At 44.1% G+C, this 23923-nt stretch overlaps 1 protein-coding gene across 2 annotated transcripts in view; it reads right to left on the bottom strand.

Moving 5' to 3' along the window:
* Positions 1 to 315: 315 nt before the first annotated feature.
* tmem64 (transmembrane protein 64) overlaps positions 316 to 23923 on the bottom strand; it is a 65871-nt gene continuing 42263 nt past the window's right edge. Inside the window, exons 2-3 of one of the 2 annotated variants that reach the window (XM_055633624.1) lie at positions 17683 to 17838; positions 316 to 5379 (exon numbers count right to left, since the gene is read on the bottom strand). In XM_055633624.1, the coding sequence (XP_055489599.1) occupies positions 5188 to 5379; positions 17683 to 17838 (348 nt within the window). In that variant the 3' untranslated portion in view covers positions 316 to 5187. The remainder of the gene's footprint in view (positions 5380 to 17682; positions 17839 to 23923) is intronic. The other variant, XM_055633625.1, reaches the window with a different exon arrangement.

Below are 23923 nucleotides of genomic sequence, written 5' to 3'. Positions count from 1 at the left end.
ATTTAATCTGCTGTAAAAGATGATAATGCAGTAAATGATGCTGAACATAAAATGAACTAAAATATTTTATCTCACCATGAATGAAAATATTTCTGATCCTGTCAATGTAATGAATCTTTAGATTTGTCACGAGATACAGGTAGCTGAAAATTCCATTAATCAGATGGATGGCCAGTCAAATAATTAGGCTTTTGTGTAACAGCAACAAGTGTTTTATTTCATGGGTTTTTAATTTAGAAAAGCAACTAATTTAATGGATTATTATTTAAAATGCAGAGCAAAATTACCCAAACACTCCAGAAGTGGACACACCACTGAGATTATTGCAGACCTCTTTAATAACAAATGGGATCATAGTTTGCAAGATGTAGAGATTAATATATCAACATTTTGATAAACCCCTCAGTACCAAAATGTTCACACAATACAGTAACAAAAAGCTTTAAGAAATTAACATGTACAATTGATTAGTTTCAGATAAGCTTCGAAAGTGTGCAAGCACGCATACATTTTCAGAAATGCATGGTACATTTTGAACCCGTGCAAATTGGAATAAATCGCAAAAAATATATCACTTTGTGATTGCATTTTTACTTCCATATTCCGATGAATAGGAGCATGCTCTTGTGCATTATGTTCCTATACCTATCTGGTTCAAACTGAAGATTATTAACAGGTAATGCCTCTAGATTAATGCTGACTCTACTGTACAGAATAGTATTTAGCCTAATTCATTAATAACTGCTTCAACAGTTGGGTAACAATGTCAATTTATATTTGGAAATGTTCTCTGCTGCCACCCTTTAGAAACAGTATTTGATTAAAATATATTTAACTAAAGTGCATATTGCAGTGACATGAGTTATCCGGGCTGCTACTCTTCAATTAGAAAGCTACAAGCAAATGCAGAAATATCTCTGAAGATGATGTTCATCTGATCAGCAAAACAACGGAGGTGTTTTAACCAAACTCAAGGAGGACGCTTTGATTGTTTCATAGGGCTGAAGATTGATGGAGGATTAGTGGAGCTGGTAAACGAGAAGATACAGGCGCAAGGAGCTGGAGCAGAGGGGTATAGGAAATAGGGAGAGGTGCACCCTTTTCAAGGAAAGGAGGAGGGGGCCAGGTAGCTACGGAAAGAGAGGGAGGGGTGTGAAGGATTGGGAAATACGAGGATAAAGGGTCAGGGCACCAAATGGAAAGAGATTCAGTGGTGTCTACTCTAGGTACAGGTGGAAAAGGAAGTGACAAGGCAGCTACAGGCAAGGCCATCTTTCCCCGAGTGTACCTCATCTTGCATATATGCTGACAGGCGCTCATACACATGGTAACCTAGTACAACCATTAACATCCATGTAACTGAGCCTGGTCTACGGTCGTCTTGGAGATTGCTGGGCCAGGATCAAGATCTTAGTTTGATATATCCAAGTGATAGCTGGTTGTGCAGTGGCCATCCCACATTCAGATATCAAACACAGGCAACTTTCACTCAATGAATTCTGGGCACTTATGGGCAGCATCAACAGGGAGAGATGCAAACAATGCTCCTTTATCAAGGCCCATAATCTCTCAAGCTCACAAGACATTGCCACCCTGGGGTGAGACATAATGGGCAGAAAAATACCAACTCAAAGCACGACATCTGCAAGGGCAACCGGGAAATGGAACACTGACTCCAATGGGGTGTTTTTGCTGTCCAGTGAGCTATTCTGCCATCTCAGTGACTCACCAAAGGGATAAGTGAACACTTCGTGACTCTATCGCCCCAACACAGAACTAACACGCTACAGCCATCATTGTACATGGCCCAACCACAGAAGCAACAGATGAGACCAAGAATGGCTTCTACTCTGACCCTGAAAGAAACCCTACCCCGGCAACTGCGAACTGATCCTCCTAGGTGACCCGTGTAGGAAGGAACTGCAGATGCTGGTTTAAACCAAAGATAGATACAAAAAGCTGAAGTCTGAAGAAGAATCTCGACCCGAAACGTCACCCATTCTCTCCAGAGATGGCTGCCTCTCCTACTGAGTCACTCCAGCTTTTTGTGCCCATCTCCCGGGTGACCTCAATGCTCGGGTCACAACAGATGCATTCCTCTGGCAAGGCATGAAATGAGAATAGGAAAAACAATTACAGTTTAGTCCTCCTTTAGTTTAGAGATACAGCCCGCCGACTCCGCGCTGACCAGCGATCCCCGCATATTGACACTATCCTACACACACTTGGGACAATTTATACATACAACAAGCCAATTAACCTACATACTTGTATGTCTTTGGAGTCTCCTCCTGACAATATTCTTGCAGGCCCAGTCTTGTTATGACCAACACCAGTCCCAAAACCTTATAGCAACACCCCTGACTCAGGCATTGGTTCTTGTTAAATTATTTCACAGTCTGACCTAAAAACTAAATATAAATATATAATGTATACAATGAATTTGGAACAATGACCTCATTAAATCTGCTTCATAATTTAATAAGATAATGGCTATTCTGATTGTACTCCACGTTCCCCACAATTCCCCACACCTTTCCACTTGTTAAATATCTAGTTGCTTTTGCCATTAAAATATTTAAAGGCACAGTTGTTACTGCTCTTTGAGAAAGCACTCCAAAAACTCATGATCCTTAGAAAATATTTCACATCTCTTCTTAAATGGGCGACTCCGTGCTTTTCAATAGTTCTACATTTGCCTACTGAACTAAGCATCCTCTCCACATCTATCCGATCAAAATCACTCTCACTTTTCTAGACCCCAGCGTAAACAAACCTACCCTGTCCGATGACTCCTGAGAAGACAACACACGATACATTCCCGATACCCAGTCCTGAAAACCTTCTCCAAACTGCTTCTAGTACATGAACTCCTTCCTTAAATAGGGAGATCATTACTAAGCATAAAGCTTCTTTTTAAACGCTCCACTCCAGTTGTGGTCTCAACAATGTCTTACATAAGTTCTGTATTCTATTTTTCTAGCAATAGATGAGAACATTGTTAACTCCTAGTTACATGAAGTGTTTGCTAGGCAGGGTGATGGGAACTCCAAAAGGAATTTAGAAACTAGTGAAACAGAGCTGGAAGGAGACATTAGAAACGTAGTAAACAAAATAAGTAGACAACAAATATAAATTCAAGCAACAAAGAGGGTTAAAGCATAGAAAGTTAGTAAAATGACAAAGATTCAATATCTGAATACGATTTAAAAGTAAACAGGTATGATCTCTTTGCCACTGTGAAAATTTGGTTGAAGAATTATGAATTAAATATACCAAGGAATCTGACATTTAGGAAGAACAGGCAGGAGGACAACCAGGTGATAATATCAATAAGGGAACAGATTGGCACAGTGGCGAGAAATCAACGCAGACCAGAATCAATATGGGCCAAGGTAAGCAATAACAACCGGCAGAAAACATTGGTAGAAGTTATCTACATGCTATCAACCAGTAGTTGTAACATTGAGCATGTCTTAGATCAGGAAATTCGAGGTTCACATAATAAGATGAAAGATGAATTTACGGAATGTGCCAGAGATGCATTTCTAGATTAGCATGTTAAAAAGTGACTGGGGGAAAAAGTTATTTTAGATCTTATCTTATCGTGCCCAATAAGGCAAGTTAATTGATAATCTTGTTGTAAAGGGGGCCTTAGCGAAAGAGTGATGATAATATTAAAGGTGTTGACACCGAGTTTGAATTCAAGGCAAAAACCATGGTCTTAAATCCAAGCAAAGGCACCAAATGAAAGCACGGGAACATTTGGGTGCGTTTGGCTTAAAAGAACACATTGAAATGTATGACAATGAACAGGCAATGATTAGCATTTAAATAAATAACATTGTAAAACAAAAAGAGATATTGACTCATCCTTGACCATCCCTTCTGTATTATGCTTGGGTCACTTCCCATTTATCCGGCAGCCACCCCTCAGCAGAGGCAGATGAAATACAACTGGGCCTTTAGTGAACCAGAACAGCCTTGGGTCATCTGAGGAAGATCAGAAACTCATACATAGCAGTAACTAGTGTACCTGGCAGCAGAGATTCCTGCCCTTATATTTCTGAGTCAAGGACTACCTACATCAGAGCACTGAAGAGATAATGCCAACTGCCTTCAGAAAATCCTCCAAAGCTACTGCCATGATAACCTGGGAGAGAGTATTGTGCCAATGGTTCGCTTATCATGGCAGTCCTTTGGGATTAGGCATCCCCAGCATAAAGGACATAATTGCACTTGCATTGCTCCAATGTTCAGGCCATATTGTTTACATGCGCGACACCAGTCTCCCAAAACAAACATACTATTCAGAGGTCTGTCTAGGGAAGTGAACCAAGCAGATGAAGAAAGAGTTAAGTAACTCCTCACAACCTTTGAAGACGTAACATTCTCTTGGAATCTCTGGCCATGGTCGTTCAAAATGGAGGAGCGTTCAGAATGGCATCAAGAATCTTGAGTGCCACCATCAGGAGCACACAGGTGAGCAAGGAAAATAGGAGTGGGCCACCTTCCAAAATGTCCACATCTAGCACCTTTGCCCCGCCTGTGGCAGAGTTTCACATTGCCCTCAGAACTAGTTCAAGTGAAGTCAGTCAGGCTTAATCCCAAAGGACTACCTACAAAGAAGACATTTGTATGCTCAAGTTAAATTCAATTGTTCTGATCTGTGCATCTAACAGTTCATTTCTCTCTCCACGCCTGGGAACAAACTTTGGTTCTTGCTCTCTTGACCCTGTGTATCAACGAGGGATGGTCTTATTCAATGCACCAGTGCGAAGTGTACTAGATTGCGAAATATTGCACTTTCCAAATATTTTCCAAGATTAATAGTCTAGGAGGCAATCCTCCTTACCTTTCTGGTGGAGAACATGTTCGTTAAATCCTGCACAGCACAGAAATAAATGATTTAACTGAACAACATGTCGGGCTCAGTTATCAAGATATCACTTTTATTTGATCGTTCACCTTCCTCTCTTTTTTCGCCAACAATTGTACTCCATCATGGTATGGCTTCAACTTGTATCTATTCTAGGTGTCAGCCATTCTCTTACCTTTACTTTTAAAGCAGTTGTGTGAATCCATACCTACTAATGTATAATAATTAGGCATTAGCCTCATAGGCATTTAACTTAAATTAGTACTAACTGGCACGTTTACAGTTCCAGGGATGTGTGCAATTATCAGTCAAACAATATTAATCCCAGCACTTGTCAGTGTTGAAGTCCTCTTATTACAGAATGTAAAGCTGGCTCCATTTGGGTGACCGCCTTTAATCAGTGAAGTCTTTAGCTCCATTTGGCAAGCAAGAATGGCTGCATCCAGTTCTGTATGTGCCCTGTGCACAACATAAAACATCAATCCAACGCTTATGCATATCTGTAGCAGAAAGAAAGCAAAAATAACCATCAGGATTGTGTATAATTTCCTCAGTGCATGTGCTGTACTTCCACAAATTTTTTTATTTTATTTTCCGTTAAACTTTCCGTGTGATCAATTCAACATCAAAATAATGGTAAAGTCATTTTGTTTTAGTCAGCAAAGATGGTGGAGGTAAAATGTGTTCTGAATAAACAGCGCTTTATGGCAAATTGTGTTAAAAAAAAATGATTGTAACAATGGGGAAAAGGGAGTTAGGGGGGCTGGAGTTTTTCAGATGCACAATAACAAAGTTATTTTTCTCACAGGATTAAAAAACGTTTTCTTAATATCTATAGGTTTTGTTACTCCAAGCTAAAAATATTAAAACTGCACGTTACGTTGCTCAATAGAGTTTGATGCATAAGCACTAGTGAAGTCGGCAGCCTAGCTAACTTTTTTTGTTGTTTATCATGGTCCTTACAGAGTATGTTTACATATCTGTTGGGCTGCTGCAAGTAAGAATTTAATTGTTCCATTTTGGGACAATAAAACAACTCTCGACTCGACTCCCGAGAACGAAGTGAAAACTGATAATTGAGCGAAGGTTGTGCATAAACAGGATTTATTCCTCCCCCTCAAGACTTTCTTTTTGAAGCGATTGTTTCTGCTTGTCAAGTTAAGGGCCTGTCCCACTTTCCCGAGTTACTCATGAATTCTCCTGAGTTTTCCCCTTGCTTCAAACTCGGAGAATGTCCGTAGTGAGTCCGTAGGAGCCCATAGTGAGTATGTAGGAGTCCGTAGATATTTCGTAGCGGCTCGTAATGCCAGCCGTAGATACTCGGGGCATCAGGTAAGTCGGGACGTTTTTTCAACATGTGGAAAAATGTCCATGAGTAAAAAAAAAAATAGCCCCGAGCCCCGACAGTACCCACAGCTGGCTATTACCGTAATTCTCCGAGTTTGAATCAAGGGGAAAACTCGGAAGAATTTGTGAGTAATTCGGGAAAGTGTGACAGGGGTTTTATAAAGTAAACTGTAGCCACAAGGTTTCTTTGGTTTGTACGAGGTAGACACAAACTGCAGATGCTGGAATATTGAGCAAGAATAAAGTGCTGGAAGAATTCAGTGCATCTGGCAACATTTCCATCACAGAAAATGTACAGGTCACATTTCGATTCAATACCCTTCTTCAGTCACAGATAGACCGTCGGGGGAGAAAGCTGGAAATGAAAGGTAGGGGTGGGGCGAAGCTTGGCAGGTGACTGATGGATACAGGCGAAGGGAGGATGATTGGCCAGAGGAATGGAAATGGGCGAAAGGGGGTAGCTAAAGAAGAAGGATAAAAGGGATCTATGGACCTCGGGATGGGAGATAAGCTTATGGAGAGGAAAGGAGCAGGATGACTGGGTTTGTGGGGGTAATGTGTGCACACTGGGCTGAGGTCAGGGAAGACCAAGAGAACGAGGGAAGGGTATTACTTGAAATTGGAGAATCCAATGTTCAAATCACCTCGCTCACACATTTCTCCCATCACCCCAGTCACCTGCTTCATTCCCCTTGTCTTACGCATATCAGCAAATTACTCCTCCCCCTCACCTACATCCACCTAGCACTTGCCAGGCTTTGCCCCACCACCTCTCATTTTCAGCTTTCTCCCCACTACTCCATCAGTCCGTGGAAAGGCCCTGACCCGAGACATCGTCTGTCCATCCTTCCCAGATGCTGCCTGACCTTCCCAGTTGCTCCAGGACTTTTGTATGTTAACAAAACAAATCTATAAATAAATGATCGAAAATTGTCATTAAATGCAGATGGTTGTGCCATGATAATAATATGGGGTTTGTGATCAAGTACACAGATCTCCAGCAGATATCTCCAGATCAACTACTGAGCTGGAACGTAAGTTGGAGACACTGGGTGACGTATCTGAATTGTTTACACCAAGCTTCATTCATGTGCAGGATCAGTGGGTCCTATCTCAAAGCCCAATGGGAATGTGAATGGAATTGGGTGAGAATCTTGTCACTGATGCCATTGAACAGGTACAAAATACTTTGCTACATCACTGTCTGTGAAAATGTGGATAAAATGCATTTGAAAGATGCTTTCTTCAGCACCACAAAGAGGTTATTCAAAGAATGGAAGGTACCAAAAAAGCTGGAGAAACTCAGCGGGTGCAGCAGCATCTATGGAGCGAAGGAAATAGGCAACATTTCGGGTTGAAACCCTTCTTCAGACTAATGGGGGTGGGGAGAAGAAAGGAAAAAGGAGGAGGAGCCCGAAGGCTGGGGGATGGGAGGAGACAGCAGGAGGGCTGAGCAAGTGGAGGAGACAGCAAGGACTAACAAAATTGGCAGAATTCAATGTTCATGCCCCCAGGATGCAGACTCCCCAAGCGGAATATGAGATGCTGTTCCTCCAATTTCCGGTGTTGCTGTTCAAAGAATGAAGTTGGAAACTACAAAGGGAAAGCTGAAGGGCTTCAATAATCATAGGAAGGTCTCAGATAATATCCTACTGAGTCTAAATACCCACCACCCATTTTGGGACCCATTCTAAATCAGCGTGGAAGGAGATCAGAGGAAGTGCTAGGATCCAGTCATTATGGCTGTTAACTGGGCAAGTAAAAACAGGTTAAGAGGTCGTTTGGAAAGAACCAGCAGCTAACAAATCTTCCAAGGATTATGTTCCCTGGATTACTCTCTGATCCACACACAAATCGCCATTCAGATAAGGAAGATGAACACGCAACTAGAGGGGGTAATGCGGGAAAGAGGGATTCCACTTTGTGTGATAGTGGCATCAGGCCTGCGACAAGAATGAATTGCATCTTTGTGAGCAATTCCCAAATTAGCCGAGGCAAGGGACCTAGCGTAAAGAATATAGAGGACAATCAGGAGGACTTGTCAAGGGATCTGTTGAGTTCGGAGAGGTAGACAGTTAAGGGCCTGTCCCACCTGGGCGACATTTTCGGCGACAGCCTGAAAAGAGGTTGTCGCGTTGTGGTCGGGTGACGCGTGGTGACGCAAGTAGTGACTCGTGGGTGACGTGCAGTGTCTCCCTGCTGCCCCAGGATTTTGGGATGTTCAAAATCCAGGGGCGACAGTCAACAGTCTCATCATGTCATGCACCCTGTCACACGCTGACGTATGCTGTCCTGCTGGTAACGCCAGGTTAGAGTTAGGGACCACAGATGGGCTGTAAAATATTCTTCTTTCATTGCATGGATTTTAAACATTAATATATTAAAATTAATACAATAAAGAAGGGCGGGAGAGGGAGAGAAGGGGATGTAAGGGGAGGGGGGAAGTGAAGAAGGGGGAGAATAGTGGAAATTCTGTTTAATTGGGGAACAAAATAGTCCCATCTTTGCTGACTAATTTTATTTTCCACTTTGTTTTCACTGCTGAAGTTCCTACTTAGTTTCTGATGACCATGTATTCCTTTATGATTCAATGATACTTTATTGTCACCAGGGCTCGAAATTAGCGGTTGCCCGGGTGCCAATGGCAACTTACAGTCCCGCCGGGCAACCTAAAAGCCCTGTCATTTTGCCCAGCTTGGCAAGCAACCGGGACACCTGCCCGCCATCCGTGTCCAGGTCTCGGCTCTCGGCTCAGCGCTAGCTCTCGGCTCTTGGCTCGGCGCTAGCTCTCGGGTCTCCGCTCGGCACTAGCTCGCGGCTCGGGTCTCCGCTCGGCACGGCCGCCGAGCACATCATCGGTCGTGCTTGTGCGCATGTGTGACACTGCACATGCGCACTGCCACGGCAATTGGTCGGCCTCACTGCGACTGCTGAAAAACAACACAGAATCACTCTCTGGAGCTGCAGTAACTCCCTGGAGTAACTCTTGCTTCTTGGTTTCCTGGTCCTCCAAAAACATTCATAGAAACATAGAAATTAGGTGCAGGAGTAGGCCATTCGGCCCTTCGAGCCTGCACCGCCATTCAATATGATCATGGCTGATCATCCAACTCAGTATCCCGTACCTGCCTTCTCTCCATACCCCCTGATCCCCTTAGCCACAAGGGCCACATCTAACTCCCTCTTAAATATAGCCAATGAACTGGCCTCAACTACCCTCTGTGGCAGAGTTCCAGAGATTCACCACTCTCTGTGTGAAAAAAGTTCTTCTCATCTCGGTTTTAAAGAATTTCCCCCTTATCCTTAAGCTTGTCCTGGACTTCCCTAACATCGGGAACAATCTTCCTGCATCTAGCCTGTCCAACCCCTTAAGAATTTTGTAAGTTTCTATAAGATCCCCTCTCAATCTTCGAAATTCTAGAGAGTATAAACCAAGTCTATCCAGTCTATTCGAAATGGAATTTAAACTGGTGGACCCACCACCGCCAAACTCTGAAAAATAACAGCCTATTGCCTCTTATCTATTCATTTATTGTGTAAATATATGGTCTATAGTATATAGACACATTGAACTTTTACCTCCTGTTCTGTATTATGTTTACATATTCTGTTGTGCTGCAGTAAGCAAGAATTTCATTGTCCTATCTGGGACACATGACAATAAAACTCTCTTGACTTGACTTGGACTTAGCTACCTTAAATTTAGTTGTGTCTGGTTGGTACCTATGGTAGGGTGAAGACTATTCCATGCTTTAATTGTACGGGGCAACTCCATGGAGCAGCCAGCATCTCTGGATAGAAAAAATTGGGTGACGTTTCGGGTAGAAACCCTTCTTTACATTTCCTCTGGTTTTAGTGTTTTTAGTTTAATTTAAAGATACAGCGTGGAAACAGGCCCTTCAGCCCACCGAGTCCACGCCGACCACCAATCACCCGTACTCTAGTTCTATCCCACACATCAGCGACGTAAGTCAAGAGTGTTTTATTCTCTCACATCCCAGTTAGAACAATGAAATCCTCACTTACAGCAGCACAACAGAATATGTAAACATAGTACCCTGTAAACAATCTTATAAACGAGAAAACAAAACTCCATACAGACAGCACCCATATTCAGGATCAATTCCGGGTCTCTGCCAATGTTAGACAGCAAATTTATGGCCAATGTACTGCCCCAATAGCCTTGAACTGAATTAAAACATACAGTAGCCATAAAGGGGGACATAGCGTCACTTAGAGATTTAAGACTGAAAATGGATAGTTTCCTTTTTATATAGTAACCAAAGTTATCAACGTATAATTTTTTGTGTGTTGGAAAATAAAATATAGTGGCACAGCTGGTGGACTTGCTGCCTCACACGCCAGAGATCTGTGTTCAATCCTGTTCTCGGGCACTGTCTATGTCGAATTTGCACATTCTCCCTGCAAGCGTGTGGGTTTCCTCCCACATCCTAAAGACGCATTGACTTTGTAGGTTAATTGTCACTGTAAAATTGCCCCAAATGTGCAGGGAGTGGGTGAGGAAAGTGGGCTAACAGAACGTGTGGATGGGTAGACAAAAATGCTGGCGAAACTCAGCAGGTGAGCAGGTCTGGATTTACGTATAAGCTAGACAAGCTTAAGGTTAGGGCCTCGAGATCTAGGGGGGCCCTACTCACCTCGCTGCCTCACCGGACCCGTCGAACCTCGCCGCCTCACCGATCATCCGCCCACCAGGACCTCCTACTCTTTGCCCGCTGACCCTGGCCACTCCACCGCCCTCCAGCAGCCCGCAGCCGTCGCCTTACCGGCAGCCTGGACTCAGCACCGGGCCTGAAGTCTCCACGCTGCAGACTCCCACTCCCCTGGGTTTTACTGCGCTGGGTCCTAGGGCTAGTCCCCCAACCCTGGTAACCTCAGTGGCTGTTTCACTGGGTCTTCCCCATTCCCCTCAAAACATGTGACCCCTGCTCTTCCCCACCCACACTACAGTCCTCATACCCCCTACCCCCTGACCACCCACCACCATATATCGCCTTGGCCTCAGCCCACTCACCTGCCTTCCTCTGGCCCCAACCCTGCCATGTGTTCACCTGACCTCCCCCTCTCACATACCGAACCGCTCTATGATCTTTGCTCAGCAGAGGCCTCACCCAGGGTCGACCTTAGGAGGTGCGGGGCCCAATTGGGAACAATTTTGGTAAGCCAAGGTCTGTAGATTCATCGAAATATAATTAAAGTCTATTATAGACGTTATATCTCTATGGTAGAAAGGAAAGTAATCAAAATGTGTGTTTAACAAGTGCATGCGACTAAAAGTGTCACACTGTCACTGTCGGGTAGTCATGGTCCTCTAGTCGTGGGGGTGGGGGATTGGGGGGCGGCTCACAAGTGAAATAGCTTAGGGCCTCTCTTCATCTAAATCCGGCCCTGCAGGTGAGGCAGCATCTATGGAGTGAAGGAGATAGGCGACGTTTCGGGTCGAGACCCTTCTTCAGACTGATGTCGGGAGGGGTGGGGGCGGGAAACAGAAAGGAACAGGCGGAGACTGTATGCTGTGGGAGAGCTGGGAATGCAAGGGGAAGTAGGGAGAAAGCAAGGACTACCTGAAATTGGAGAAGCCAATGTTCATACCGCTGGGGTGTAAACTACCCAAGCAAAATATGAGGTGCTGCTCGTCCAATTTGCGGTGGGCCTCACTCTGGCCATGGAGGAGGCCAAGGACAGAAAGGTCGGATTCGGAATGGGAGGGGGAAGTGCTGCGCCACCGGGAGTTCAGGTTGGTTATTGCGAACTGAGTGGAGGTGTTGTGCGAAGCGATCACCAAGCCTGCGCTTGGTCTCACCGAGGTTGATCGTATTCTGAATAACCATATTTTTGTTTGGAAGTGGAAAGAGATAATAGAAATTGCATTCATTGCTATGTGTAAAAATAGATGAGATATTGTATTGCAATTTTGCTGCATGTCATTGTGGTATATATCATGTCTTGAATGGTGAATATGTTTAGTTTGTGACTTTACATGAAGCAGAAATAATATGTGAATGCTTCATTGAGCATAATTCCGACTGGTAACTACGCACTTCGTCCGAGCACATTATCGCACGCGTCATGCAAGCCATCTTAAATGACCACCTAAACTGTCATTTGGCAACCTGAAAAGCTGCCGAGGTTGCCCGGCTGGCAACAGGGAAAAAAAGTTAAGCGAGAGCCCTCGTCACATGTACCTAGGTACAGTAAATTGTTTGATTTTGCATACAAGGCACAAAGTACACCGTCAAAGTTACAAAGTACACATTATAATCCCAATGGTCCTTCTTTGTTCTTGGCGGCCAATGCCAACAGAGTCATTGAGAGGATCATAGAGTCATACAGACTGGAAACAGGCCCTCGTCCCAACTTGCCCACACCGACCAATGTCTCATCTACACGTCCCACCTGCCTGTCTTTGGCCCATATCCCTCTAAACCTGTTCTATCCATCTACCTGTGCAAATGTTTCTTAAATGCTGCGATACTACCTGCTTCAACTACCTTCACCACCAGCTCGTTCCATACACCCGTCACCCTCTGTGTGGAAAAAGGTACCCCTCAGGTTCTTATTAAATCTTTCCCTTACTATGGGTGCTTTAGGGAAGCAGGTAGTGAGTTTTAGGGAGAGAACTCTAGTTTTTAAGAAAGATGAAGGCACAGACAACTTCAATATCTTTCCACATTTGCCCATTCCGTGTTTTTTTTCAGACGTTCTTTAGCATAAATCATTGCCATTTGTATGCTTTCTTTACTAACTATGCATATTCTTTGAAACATGACTGTGCTGTTTGCTGACTATAGCAGCAAAGAGGAACCTTCCTTCGCAGTTGCATCTAGAAACATAGAAAATAGGTGCAGGAGGCCATTCGGCCATTCGAACCAGCACCACCATTCATTGTGATCATGGCTGATCGTCCCCTCTCAATAACCCGTGCCTGCCTTCTCCCCATATCCCTTGACTCCACTTTTTCCTGCATCTAGCTTGTCCAGTCCATTTATAATTGTATATGTTTCTATAAGATTCCCCCTCATCCTTCTAAACTCCAGTGAATACAAACCTAGTCTTTTCAATCTTTCCTCATATGACAGTCCCAGGGATCAATCTCGTGAACCTACGCTGCACTGCCTCAATCACAAGGATGTCCTTCCTCAAATTAGGAGACCAAAACTGTACACAATACTCCAGATGTGGTCTCACCAGAGCCCTATACAACTGCAGAAGAACCTCTCTACTCCTGAAATCCTCTTGTTATGACTTCCTCGTCTGCAGACCTCAATCAGTGGTCAGTAACAACATCTCCACCTCACTGGTCGTCAACACTTCTACTCCTCAAGGCTGCGTGTTTAGCTCCCTGCTCTACCACCCATGACTGTGCGGCAAAGTGCAGCTCCAATGCCATCAATAAACTCGCCAGCCACACCACTGTAGTTGTCCGAATCACGGGTGGCGATGAGCCACCATACAGTACAGAAAAAACCTACTCGATTAACACAATAAATCTCTTCCTGAACTTCACTCAAACCAGGGAATTAATCAATAACTTCACAAGAGGAAGTTGGGAGACCAAATGTCAGTTTTCATTGGTGGGTTAGCGGTGGAGTCAACAGCTTCAAATTCCTGAGTTGTTAATATCTAGCATGACTTGTCCTGGACCCAGCACATAGATTTAATTGTGAAGAAGGCACACCAGTGCTTCCACTTTCCTGAAAGTTAAAGAAATTTGGCTTGTCCCCAAATACTCTAACTAGCTACGACAGGTGCATCATGGAAAGTAACCCGACTGGTTGCATTATAGCCCGGTACTGCAATTCCGACAGGCAGAAACGCAAGAGGCTGCAGTGATTCGGACAACCACAGTGGTGTGGCTGGCGAGTTTATTGATGGCATTGGAGCTGCACTTTGCTGCACAGTCATGGGTGAAAAGACAGTAGAGCAGGGAGCTAAACACGCAGCCTTGAGGAGTAGACGTGTTGATGACCAGTGAGGTGGAGATGTTGTTACTGACTGCATAGATTGAGGTCTGCAGATGAGGAAGTTATAGATCCAGCTGCGAAGGGAGGTTCCTCTTTGCTGCTATAGTCAGCAAACAGCACAGTCATGTTTCGAAGAATAAGCACAGTTAGTAAAGAAAGCATACAAATGGCAATGATTAATGTTAAAGAATCATTGAATTATATGAATCTTAATGCCTAGTAATAATATTTACTGTCCCAGCTTCCAAACACATCTGAGACAAAGCTGCTGCTTTAATATAGTCATTATTTTGTTATATTTCTTTATGAATTATGTGCAGACAGGTCAGAGTTGGTCTTGGCATCATGTTCAGGACAGACATTGCAGACTGAAGTGCCTGCTCCTGTGCAGTGCTATTTAATTACTTTATAAAACAAGTCCAATCGTTTAGTTTAGTTTACAGATTCAGTGCAGAAATAGGCCCTTTGGCCCACCGAATCCACACCGACCAGCGGTCCCTACACATTAACACTATCCGACACACACTGGGGACAATTTATACTTATACCAAGCTAATTAACCTACAAACCTGTACGACCTTGGAGTGTGGGAGGAAACCGCAGATCTTGGAGAAAACCCACGCGGTCACGGGGAGAACGAACAAACTCCGTACAGACAGCACTGTAGTCAGGATCTATCCTGGGTCTCTGGTGCTATAAGGCTACAACTCTACCGCTGCGCCACCGTGCTGCCCTAGAAATTATGTAAATCTAGCAAAACAGCCACACACCTCCTTGTTACTGATGATATCTATATAATTAAAAGTCTCATCTTGACCACTTCCTGCCTGCGCTGTATATTGAGTTTAGAAAAAACCCTACCACATATCACTATGATTTTTGGCCATCTTACTCACAGTCCTCCTCCGCTGAGCAGGCTCCGACGATTTTTCCCATCGATGAACAATTAAAAAGTTATGAGTTTAAAAAACCTTGAGATCCTCTTGCCTGTCAATCACCACGATGAAGGTAACGCCCCTTCCGGGGGAGAGGGGAGGACTATAAAAACCCGGATGCCTGGACATGACTCAGTCACTCTGCAAGATCGTGAAGGAGAGGCCACGACTCTCATTCTAAGCTGTAAATCAACTGAACTGTGAGTCTGCAATGTACTTGCAATAAATGATTTGTTCGCCCTTAATGAAAATGAAATTAGTTGTTTGGCCTGCCCTGAGCTTGAAACTGCAATGGCAATGGAAATATAAATGCAATGAGCTGTTTGGCCTGCCCTGTACTTGAAACTGCAATGGTAAATAAATGAAAATATAATCAGCTGTTTGGCTTGCCCTGTGCTTGAAACTGCAATGGCAATGGAAATATAAATGCAATGAGCTGTTTGGCCTGCCCTGAGCTTGAAACTGCAATGGCAATGTAAATGAAATGAAAATGTAATGAGCTGTTTGGCTTGGCCTGCCCTGTGCTTGAAACTGCAATGGCAATGGAAAAGAAATGAAAATGCAATGAGCTGTTTGGCTTCGCCTGCCCTGTGCTTGAAACTGCAATGGCAATGGAAATGAAATGAAAAGAAAATGCAATGAACTGTTTGGCTTGGCCTGCCATGTGCTTGAAACTGCAATGGCAATGGAAATGAAAATACAATGAGCTGTTTGGCTTGGCCTGCCCTGTGCTTGAAACTGCAATCGCAAGGGAAATGAAATGAAAATGCAATCTGCTGTTTGGCCTGCCCTGTGCTTGAAACTGAAATAGCAATGGAAATGAAATGAAATTGCAATCAGCTGTTTGGCCTGCCCTGTGCTTGAAACTGTAATGGAAATGAAATGAAAATGCAATCAGTTGTTTGGCCAGCCCTGTGCGTGAAACTGCAATGGCAATGGAAATTAAATGAAAATGCAATCAGCTGTTTGGCCTGCCTGTGCTTGAAACTGCAATAGCAATGGAAATGAAATGAAATTGCAATCAGCTGTTTGGCCTGCCCTGTGCTTGAAACTGTAATGGAAATGAAATGAAAATGCAATCAGCTGTTTGGCCTGCCCTGTGCTTGAAACTGCAATGGCAATGGAAGTGAAATGAAAATGCAACAAGCTGTTCGGCCTGCCTGTGCTTGAAACAACTGTGCCAATGGAAGTGACATCAATGAGCTGTTTGGTTTGCCCTGTGCTTGAAATTGAAATGGATATTAAAATGCAATGAGCTGTTTGGCCTGCCCTGTGCCTGAAATTGAAATTGAAATGGAAATGAGTTGTTTGGCCTGCCTGATACCACTAATTTCGGCCCACTAGGCCCCTATTAGCTGAGAAACCAGTCCCTTTTGCCCCAAATGACCGTATTAGACCAGGAGGTGCATTTTGGCCCAAAAGGTCCATGCCAGGCCAGGAAACGTCCAGAAAAGTGCCTTTCACTGAGATTTCACAGATTTTTTTTAAAGAGCCCTTTCGGCTCATCAGACCTGTACTAGCCCAGGAGGAGTCCCTTCGGCCCATCAGTAAGTATTCCCCCTGCAAATATTAACCCTCAGTCCAGTATTTTTCTCCCTCCCTTCATTGGCTCCCTGTGAGATCCAGGCCAGGATAGACGTTCCTCCTTCATTGCTGTGATCTGCAGAAAAAGATGAAAAACGTCTAAAATTGATTCTCCACCCTCTCCCTGTTTTCTCACTGTCTCTCACCTGTTTTGGGCAGAATTTCTGGCAGTTTCTGAGCTGCCAGCCCACCAGGCCTGAGTGACTGAGCTGCCAGCCCACCAGGCCTGAGTGATTGAGCTGCCAGCCGAAGAATCCATTCGCCCCACAATGTCCATACCAGCCCTCTGGAAACCAGTCCCTTCGGCCAACAACACCCACACCAGCGCTCCAGAAACCTCTCCCCCCCCCCCCACTGGTCACCCAATATTGGAATTGGAGGAGAGGTGGGATATTGCGTTGGAGGCCAGCCCTCCTGTGTGAACATGTGGCCCAACGGGTCCCACTTAGTCTACTTGAATCATAAAGGAATACGTGGTCATCAGAAATTTTGTCGGAACTTCAGCAGTGAAAACAAAGGGGAAAATAAAATTAGTCAGCAAATATAGTTCCCCAATTAAACAGAACTTCTCATGTATATGAGTATATGTCCTGTGTTAGAAGGAACTGCAGATACTGGTTTAAACCGTAGACACAAATTGCTGGAGTAACTCTGCGGGACAGGCAGCATCTCTGGAGAGAGGAAATGGGTAGATTCTGAAGAAGGGTCTCAACCCGAAACATCACCCATACCTTCTCTCATGATAGGCCTCCTGAACCGCTGAGTTACTCCAACATTTTGTCTCTATCTTGAGTATATGTCCTTACCACCTGCAGCTTTACAGAAATATAATTCTTTTTCCATTCGATTCTGCAACATATTATACCATAAATGTCAAAATGTGCTAAATTTAAACTTTGTTGAGTTTTTACTGCTTAAGAATAAAGCAAGAGTAATACAAGAAATATCCCACCTGTAGACTGAATATTAAATATCCACTAACATTCTGTTCGGCTATGACATCTTCCATTGTGCGCAAGGTTGTTCCCAAGTAAGAATTTAAAAGCTGAGTGGGCAGCAGTCCAACTGAAGATGCAACAAGATAATTTGGAAGAGACAAATTGGTAATCTGTAGGACCATAAAATGTAATATTAGTTAATAATACGAGGGATTATAAAACAAGTTACATCAACTTTAGATTTACAAGAACATGGAAAGAGGACAAAGAGCAATTTATATGGACTTTCAAGCCTACTCTGTCATTAGGATTAGGCATCTCTGATTTTGGCTTCAACACCATATTACTGCCCATTCCCAAAAGACTTCGTTAGTCAAAAAAATGTCTCGGCCTGGAATATATCCAATGACAAACATTCAATAGCAGTCTGGTGTAGAGAATGCCAAATATTCCTAATGTGCAGGAGAAATTCCTCATCTTGATTTTAAATGGGTGATCCTGTATTGTGCAGCTATTTTTGGATTCCTCAAATGGAGGAAACATTCCAACTTGCCGAGCTCTCTCAAAATCTAATTTCAATAAAATCACCCTCATTCGTCTCAAACCCAATGTGTACAGATGTAACCGGCTCAATAGTTCCTCATTAGACAATCCTTTCATCAGAAGTGTCAACCTTGGAGTCAGAGACATACAGCAGAAACAGGCCCTTCAGCCCAAATTGTCCATGCTCACCAAGGTGTCCCATCTATGTTCGTCGCAGCTGCCCCCCCGTTTGGCCATTGCCCATATCCCTCTAAACGTTGTATTTTAAATGTTGTTATAGAACCTGTCTCAACTACCTCCTCTGGCAGCTCGTATATCCCACCATCCTCAGTATGAAAATGTTTCTCCTCAGGTTCTCATTAAATCTTTCCACCATGTCTCCTGGTTCTTGATTCCCTGCTATGGGTAAAAGACTCTGTACATTCACCCTATTCCTCTTATGATCTTAAACACAACTCCATAAGATCGCCCTCAGCATCTCTGGATGCTTTCAAGAGAGAGCTAGATAGGCCTCTTAAAAATAGCGGATGATCAGCCATGATCACACTGAATGGCGGTGCTGGCTCGAAGTACCGAATGGCCTACTCCTGCACCTATATCTTTTTTTTTTAAATTTTTATTAGAAGTACAATAATATGGTACCATAGGTACCTAGTATATATTGGCATGTTACAATTCATGTACAGCTTCTTATTATTTTTATTTTATTGTCTATTGTCTAATGTCAATCCTGCATTCCAAGGAATAAAGTTCTAGCTTGCCCAGCTGCTCTCTTATAACTCAGGCCCTCAAGATCTGGAAATATCCTCAAAAATCATATGCACTTTTCCCTATGACATCCTTTCTATAACAGGGTGACAAAAACATAACAATACTCTAAATGCAGCTTTACCAATGCGTTGTACAACTGTAGCATAACATCCCAACTTCTACACTCCCCATGGTCCTGGCATTCACTGTGAATATCTTGCCATCGTTTGACTTCCGAAAATGCAACACCACACATTTATCTACATTAAACTCCATTAACCGTTTCTCAGCCCACTTGCCCAACAGATCAAGATCCTGCTGGTAATTTTTGGATGACCATTTTCTCTATCTGCAATACCACCCACTTTATTGTCATCTGCAAATTTACTAATTACACTTTCTACATTGTCATCCAAATCATTGATACAAACCTCAAACGCGAATAGTCCTAGGACCAATCCCTGAGGCATACCAATAGTGAGTCTTGTAAGTCTTCTTCAAATTACTCCACAATCAGAAACTGCTGGTTCCACCATCAGCAAGTTTCAAATATATATCAGTAGTAATTAGGAAACATTCAAGATGGCGCAGTTTTGCGGGAAAATTCAAGCCCACAAGCAAACCCTTGTTATTTACCCAGTGCTAACCCAACAACGCTTTTCTAATGGAAGATTTGAGTTCAACGACCAGCACAATTAACGCAGTAATCTCAATAAACTTCAAAACAAATTCATAAATATAGATTAGCAGATACACAACTTCCTGGGAAGCAGATGTAGATCTTCTTGGGAAATGGATTAGATGACTAAATATGTTACTAATGCAAGAAAGGTTTACCCTTTAGAACAAATTGGGGATGAGGATAATTGTGAACTTAGGAATTTGATTGTCAAATACTTTTCAGCGAATTCTACCAATTTACATATGGTCAGGCTCCAGGATCAGACACTCGTAGTGCTCTCCCTACTCCTAATCATAACTGTAGTCTGGGCTCAGACTTAAAATGAAAAATCAGCTGCTGATTTAAGTAACACTGAAGAAAATCTTGCAATGAAACCATTAAAATAAATCATAGAGTACAGGTGAACAACCTTTTATCCGGAATTCCGGAAACCGAAAAGCTCCGAAAACCGGACATTTTCCCAGGATGTCTTCTGCACACCAAAGCTCGCGTTTGGCGCTAAACTTGACCCGAAACGACCCACGGTCAACCCAGGTCTGTACTACTGTAGTGGCTGCCTCCTCCCCGGAGGCTGGGGAGACACTTAAACATCTGTAAATCATTGCTTAAATGTTAAGTCAGTTAGTTTGGAGGGCTTTTATGTGAAGGGGGGGGGGGGTGAAGGGATAAACTTTAATTCTTAGTCCCCTACCTGGTCGGAGAGGCGGGGAGTGGGCAATGCCTTACCGGGTCGCCGTGCAGTAAGCTCTGTGGCCGCGCTGTGGGGCTGCCGGCCGACGGCGCCGCCGGTGTAGCCCCCTGGCAACTCTACCCCTGGCTGCGGAGCTGGGGCCCGCGCGGAGCCCCACGATGTTGTGAGTAGCGTTACCGTGGCGACCCGGAGCTCCAATCCCAGCGCGCGACGCCATCGCGGAGCGGGGCCAGGCATCCGCCCGCATTTGGAGCCCGCGCAGCTCCGCGGTATGTTGGGGGGCTCCAGGCGCCGCCAGCGGCGGACGCCCGCACAGCGCTCCATATTGGGAGCTTACGCTCCGGACTTACCCACGGCGACCCGGTAAGGCATTGCCCACTCCCCGCCTCTCCGACCAGGTAGGGGACTAAGAATTAAGGTTTCCCCCTTCACCCCCCCCCACCACCACATAAAATCCCTCCAAACTAACTGACTAACATTTAAGCAATGATTTACAATGATTCCCCGGTCTCCGGGGAGGAGGCAGCCGCTCCAGACTTTTCAAGCCGCCCGCGCTACCTACCTAATCTACGCTAAAAATCTTCCATTCGGAAATCCGAAAAATTCCGAAATCCGAGAAGTGTCTGGTCCCAAGGCTTTCGGATAAAAGGCTGTGCACCTGTAGTTAATTCCTCCAAAGTTCTGAACACAGCAACAGTAAATAAAACCATTACAGGAACTAGGAACTCTATTTATCGCTCCAGACTTGTATATGGAATATTCCATCACAGGTGTTCAGAACACAGATATTAGTCTCTAAAACCATATCTCAAAAAAAGACAACGTAAATTTTTTTAACGTATCTCCAACACAGGTGCATATTAGATAGCAGCTACATTCTTAACATTAACCACACGTCTCAATTAAACACATCCCTTTCCATTGTCCTTCACTCAACATTCTGACCAGGGGAAAGTTGATTAGGTCATATAGGTTGGAGTATCAAGCAAGCTACAGATTTGATTTAATATATTCCTTACAATTTATACCCAAACCTCAAGAACAGCAAAGGTTTGTTTGAGAAGGCAGTTCGCCACCACTTTCTCAAGGGCAACCCCACACAATTGTCATGGACTTGTCAAAGTAACCCTGGAACCCATCATTGATGTTGAAATTACTGTACATGCACTAATCTGGAACATATCCGTGTTATTATCCCCCAAAAGTAATGTCTCAAGCCACCTACGCAAGATGCTGGTTAAAAATAGGTGTAAAAATATTTCAATATCTATCTATCTATCTATCTATCTACCTATCTAACTATAACTAAAACTATGATCTTGTTCTCTTCTGGTTTGCGGGGTTTTTCTATATACGCAAAAAACGGTACGCGATAGCGCTACGATTTTTCGCCAGGTTACTCGCCGTTCTCCTGTGCTGCGAGTGCACCAAGTTTCGTTCCGATCGGTGGTCTAATGTAAAAGGTAGTGAGGTTTAAAAATCTCAAAAACCGCTCTTAAAAACGGCGCATGCGCAGATTGATCTGCTCTCCTGCCGGTCAGCGTCGATTGGTCTTTTCTCCCGTCACTCCGTGGGACGGTATTTAGTCTAGTGTTTTTTTTTTAAATCTACTACACTTTCCAAAAATGAAATAATAAACAAGTTGAACTAACTTTGATTGATGGCAGATTGTGGTGCCAGGGTTACATCTCTTATCTCTTCCAACTTTCTCATCCTACAGACAAGATGGATTCACCAAAGAATGGGGAACATGCATTTAAATGGCATGAGTTTTCAATACGGATTCTGGATTCATTTTAGTCAAATGTCATTCAAAACTTCCACTAAATATAATCTAATCTTTCTTCAAATCTGTCCCTCCTCACTAATCCCAGTGACCTGCCAAATATTTTGTGAGCCGGCCATCCAGAGCCTCCCTCAGCTCCAGTAATGACGTGATGGTGCAGGAAGGGGCGGACCGTCCCGCGGAGTGACAGGAGAAAAGACCAATCCATGCAGCACCGACTGGCAGGAGAACAGATCGATCTAAGGTCAAGTACCACCACTGATAACAAGGCTACACAATACCAGAGTGAGCATCATTAAAAAAAAAAGTATCTGGTTGCAACTTTTGCATTGAACGTGGTGGATAAAAGAGCTAAACTAAATAGCTGCCAGTGATAAAGCAGTTTTTAATAACGACTCTAAAGAAACATTAGACAAGGTTGGGGGGGGGGGGGGGGGGGGGGAGAAAGAGAGTTGGGGGGAGGAAGATAGAGGTAGAGAAGGAATCATTCTGGTCATACTTGACCAAGCCATTCATTCCAGGAAAAACAATCATTGCTCTCTTGGCTATTGCAAAAGTTGGAAGAGTCTGAAGAAGGCTCCCAGCCCAAAATATCATCTGCCCAATTCCTTCCACAGATGCGGCACAACCCACTGAGTTCCTCAATCAGTTTGCTTTATGGTCCAGTTTCCTGCATCTACTGTCTTTTGCCTCTTCACCTATTCTTCTGTCTGCCCACCCCACCAATCCCTCATCCATATCTATCTATCTATCTATCTATCCATCTATCTATCCATCTATCTATCTATCTATCTATCTATTTATCTATACATAACTAAAACTCTGATCTTGTTATTTCCAGTTTGCCCGGTCTTTCAATTTGCGCAACAACGGTACGCGATAGCGTTGCGATTTTTTGCTAGCTTAATCACTGTTCTCCTGTGCTGCGATTGCACCAAGTTTCATTCTGATCGGTGGTCTAATGCAAAAGGTAGCGAGGTTTAAAAATCTTAAAAACCACGCGCAGATCGATCTGTTCTCCTGCCAGTCAGTGCTGCATGGATTGGTCTTTTCTCCTGTCACTCCGCGGGACGGTCCGCCCCTTCCTGCACCATCGCGTCATTACTGGAGCTGAGGGAGGCTCTGGATGGCCGGCGGAGGTTTCCATCGCATCGTTACTGGAGCCGAGGATGGCCGGCAGAGTTTTGCAACGACACACAATTTCCGGAGGGAATGGAAGCAGCCACACACAGCCCAGCCCGGCGCGGGAGATGTCACTAAACAGAAAGCGGAGACTCTGATCCCAGCGGAGGAGAGCGTCCAGCATCCAGCACCCGCTGTGAGTCACCATCGCATCGTCAGATCCAGCCCCTTCCCTTTCTAGTCCCTCTTGCTGGCCTCTGTCTCCATCCCCGTAATGCCCCCATCCCCCACAACCCCCGTTGTTTTGCCCACAGCCCCCCCTGCCCACACCCCCCTGCCCACACCCCCCTCAAACCCACCCCCCTCAGACGAACACACTAAATCATATTATACATAAATAACATATATAAATGATTTGGAGGAGCATATAAATGATTTGGAGGAGGGAACCAAGTGTAATATATCAAAATTTGCGGACGATACAAAAATGGGAGGAAAAGTAGGGGATGAGGAGGATAGGAAGAGTCTGCAAAAGGATATAGATAAGCTAGGTGAGTGGGCAACAACTTGGCAGATGAAATTTAATACTAATAAATGTGAAGTCATTCACTTTGGGAAAAAAAAATGATAGGGCAAGTTATTTTCTAAATGAGGAGGAGCTGCGTTGTAATGCAACGCAAA

Source organism: Leucoraja erinacea, chromosome 4 (assembly GCF_028641065.1).
Source record: "Leucoraja erinacea ecotype New England chromosome 4, Leri_hhj_1, whole genome shotgun sequence".
In the NCBI taxonomy this organism is placed as follows: domain Eukaryota; kingdom Metazoa; phylum Chordata; class Chondrichthyes; order Rajiformes; family Rajidae; genus Leucoraja; species Leucoraja erinaceus.
The sequence above is the reverse complement of the archived record's forward strand: the minus strand, read 5'-3'. Positions and strand labels throughout refer to the sequence as shown.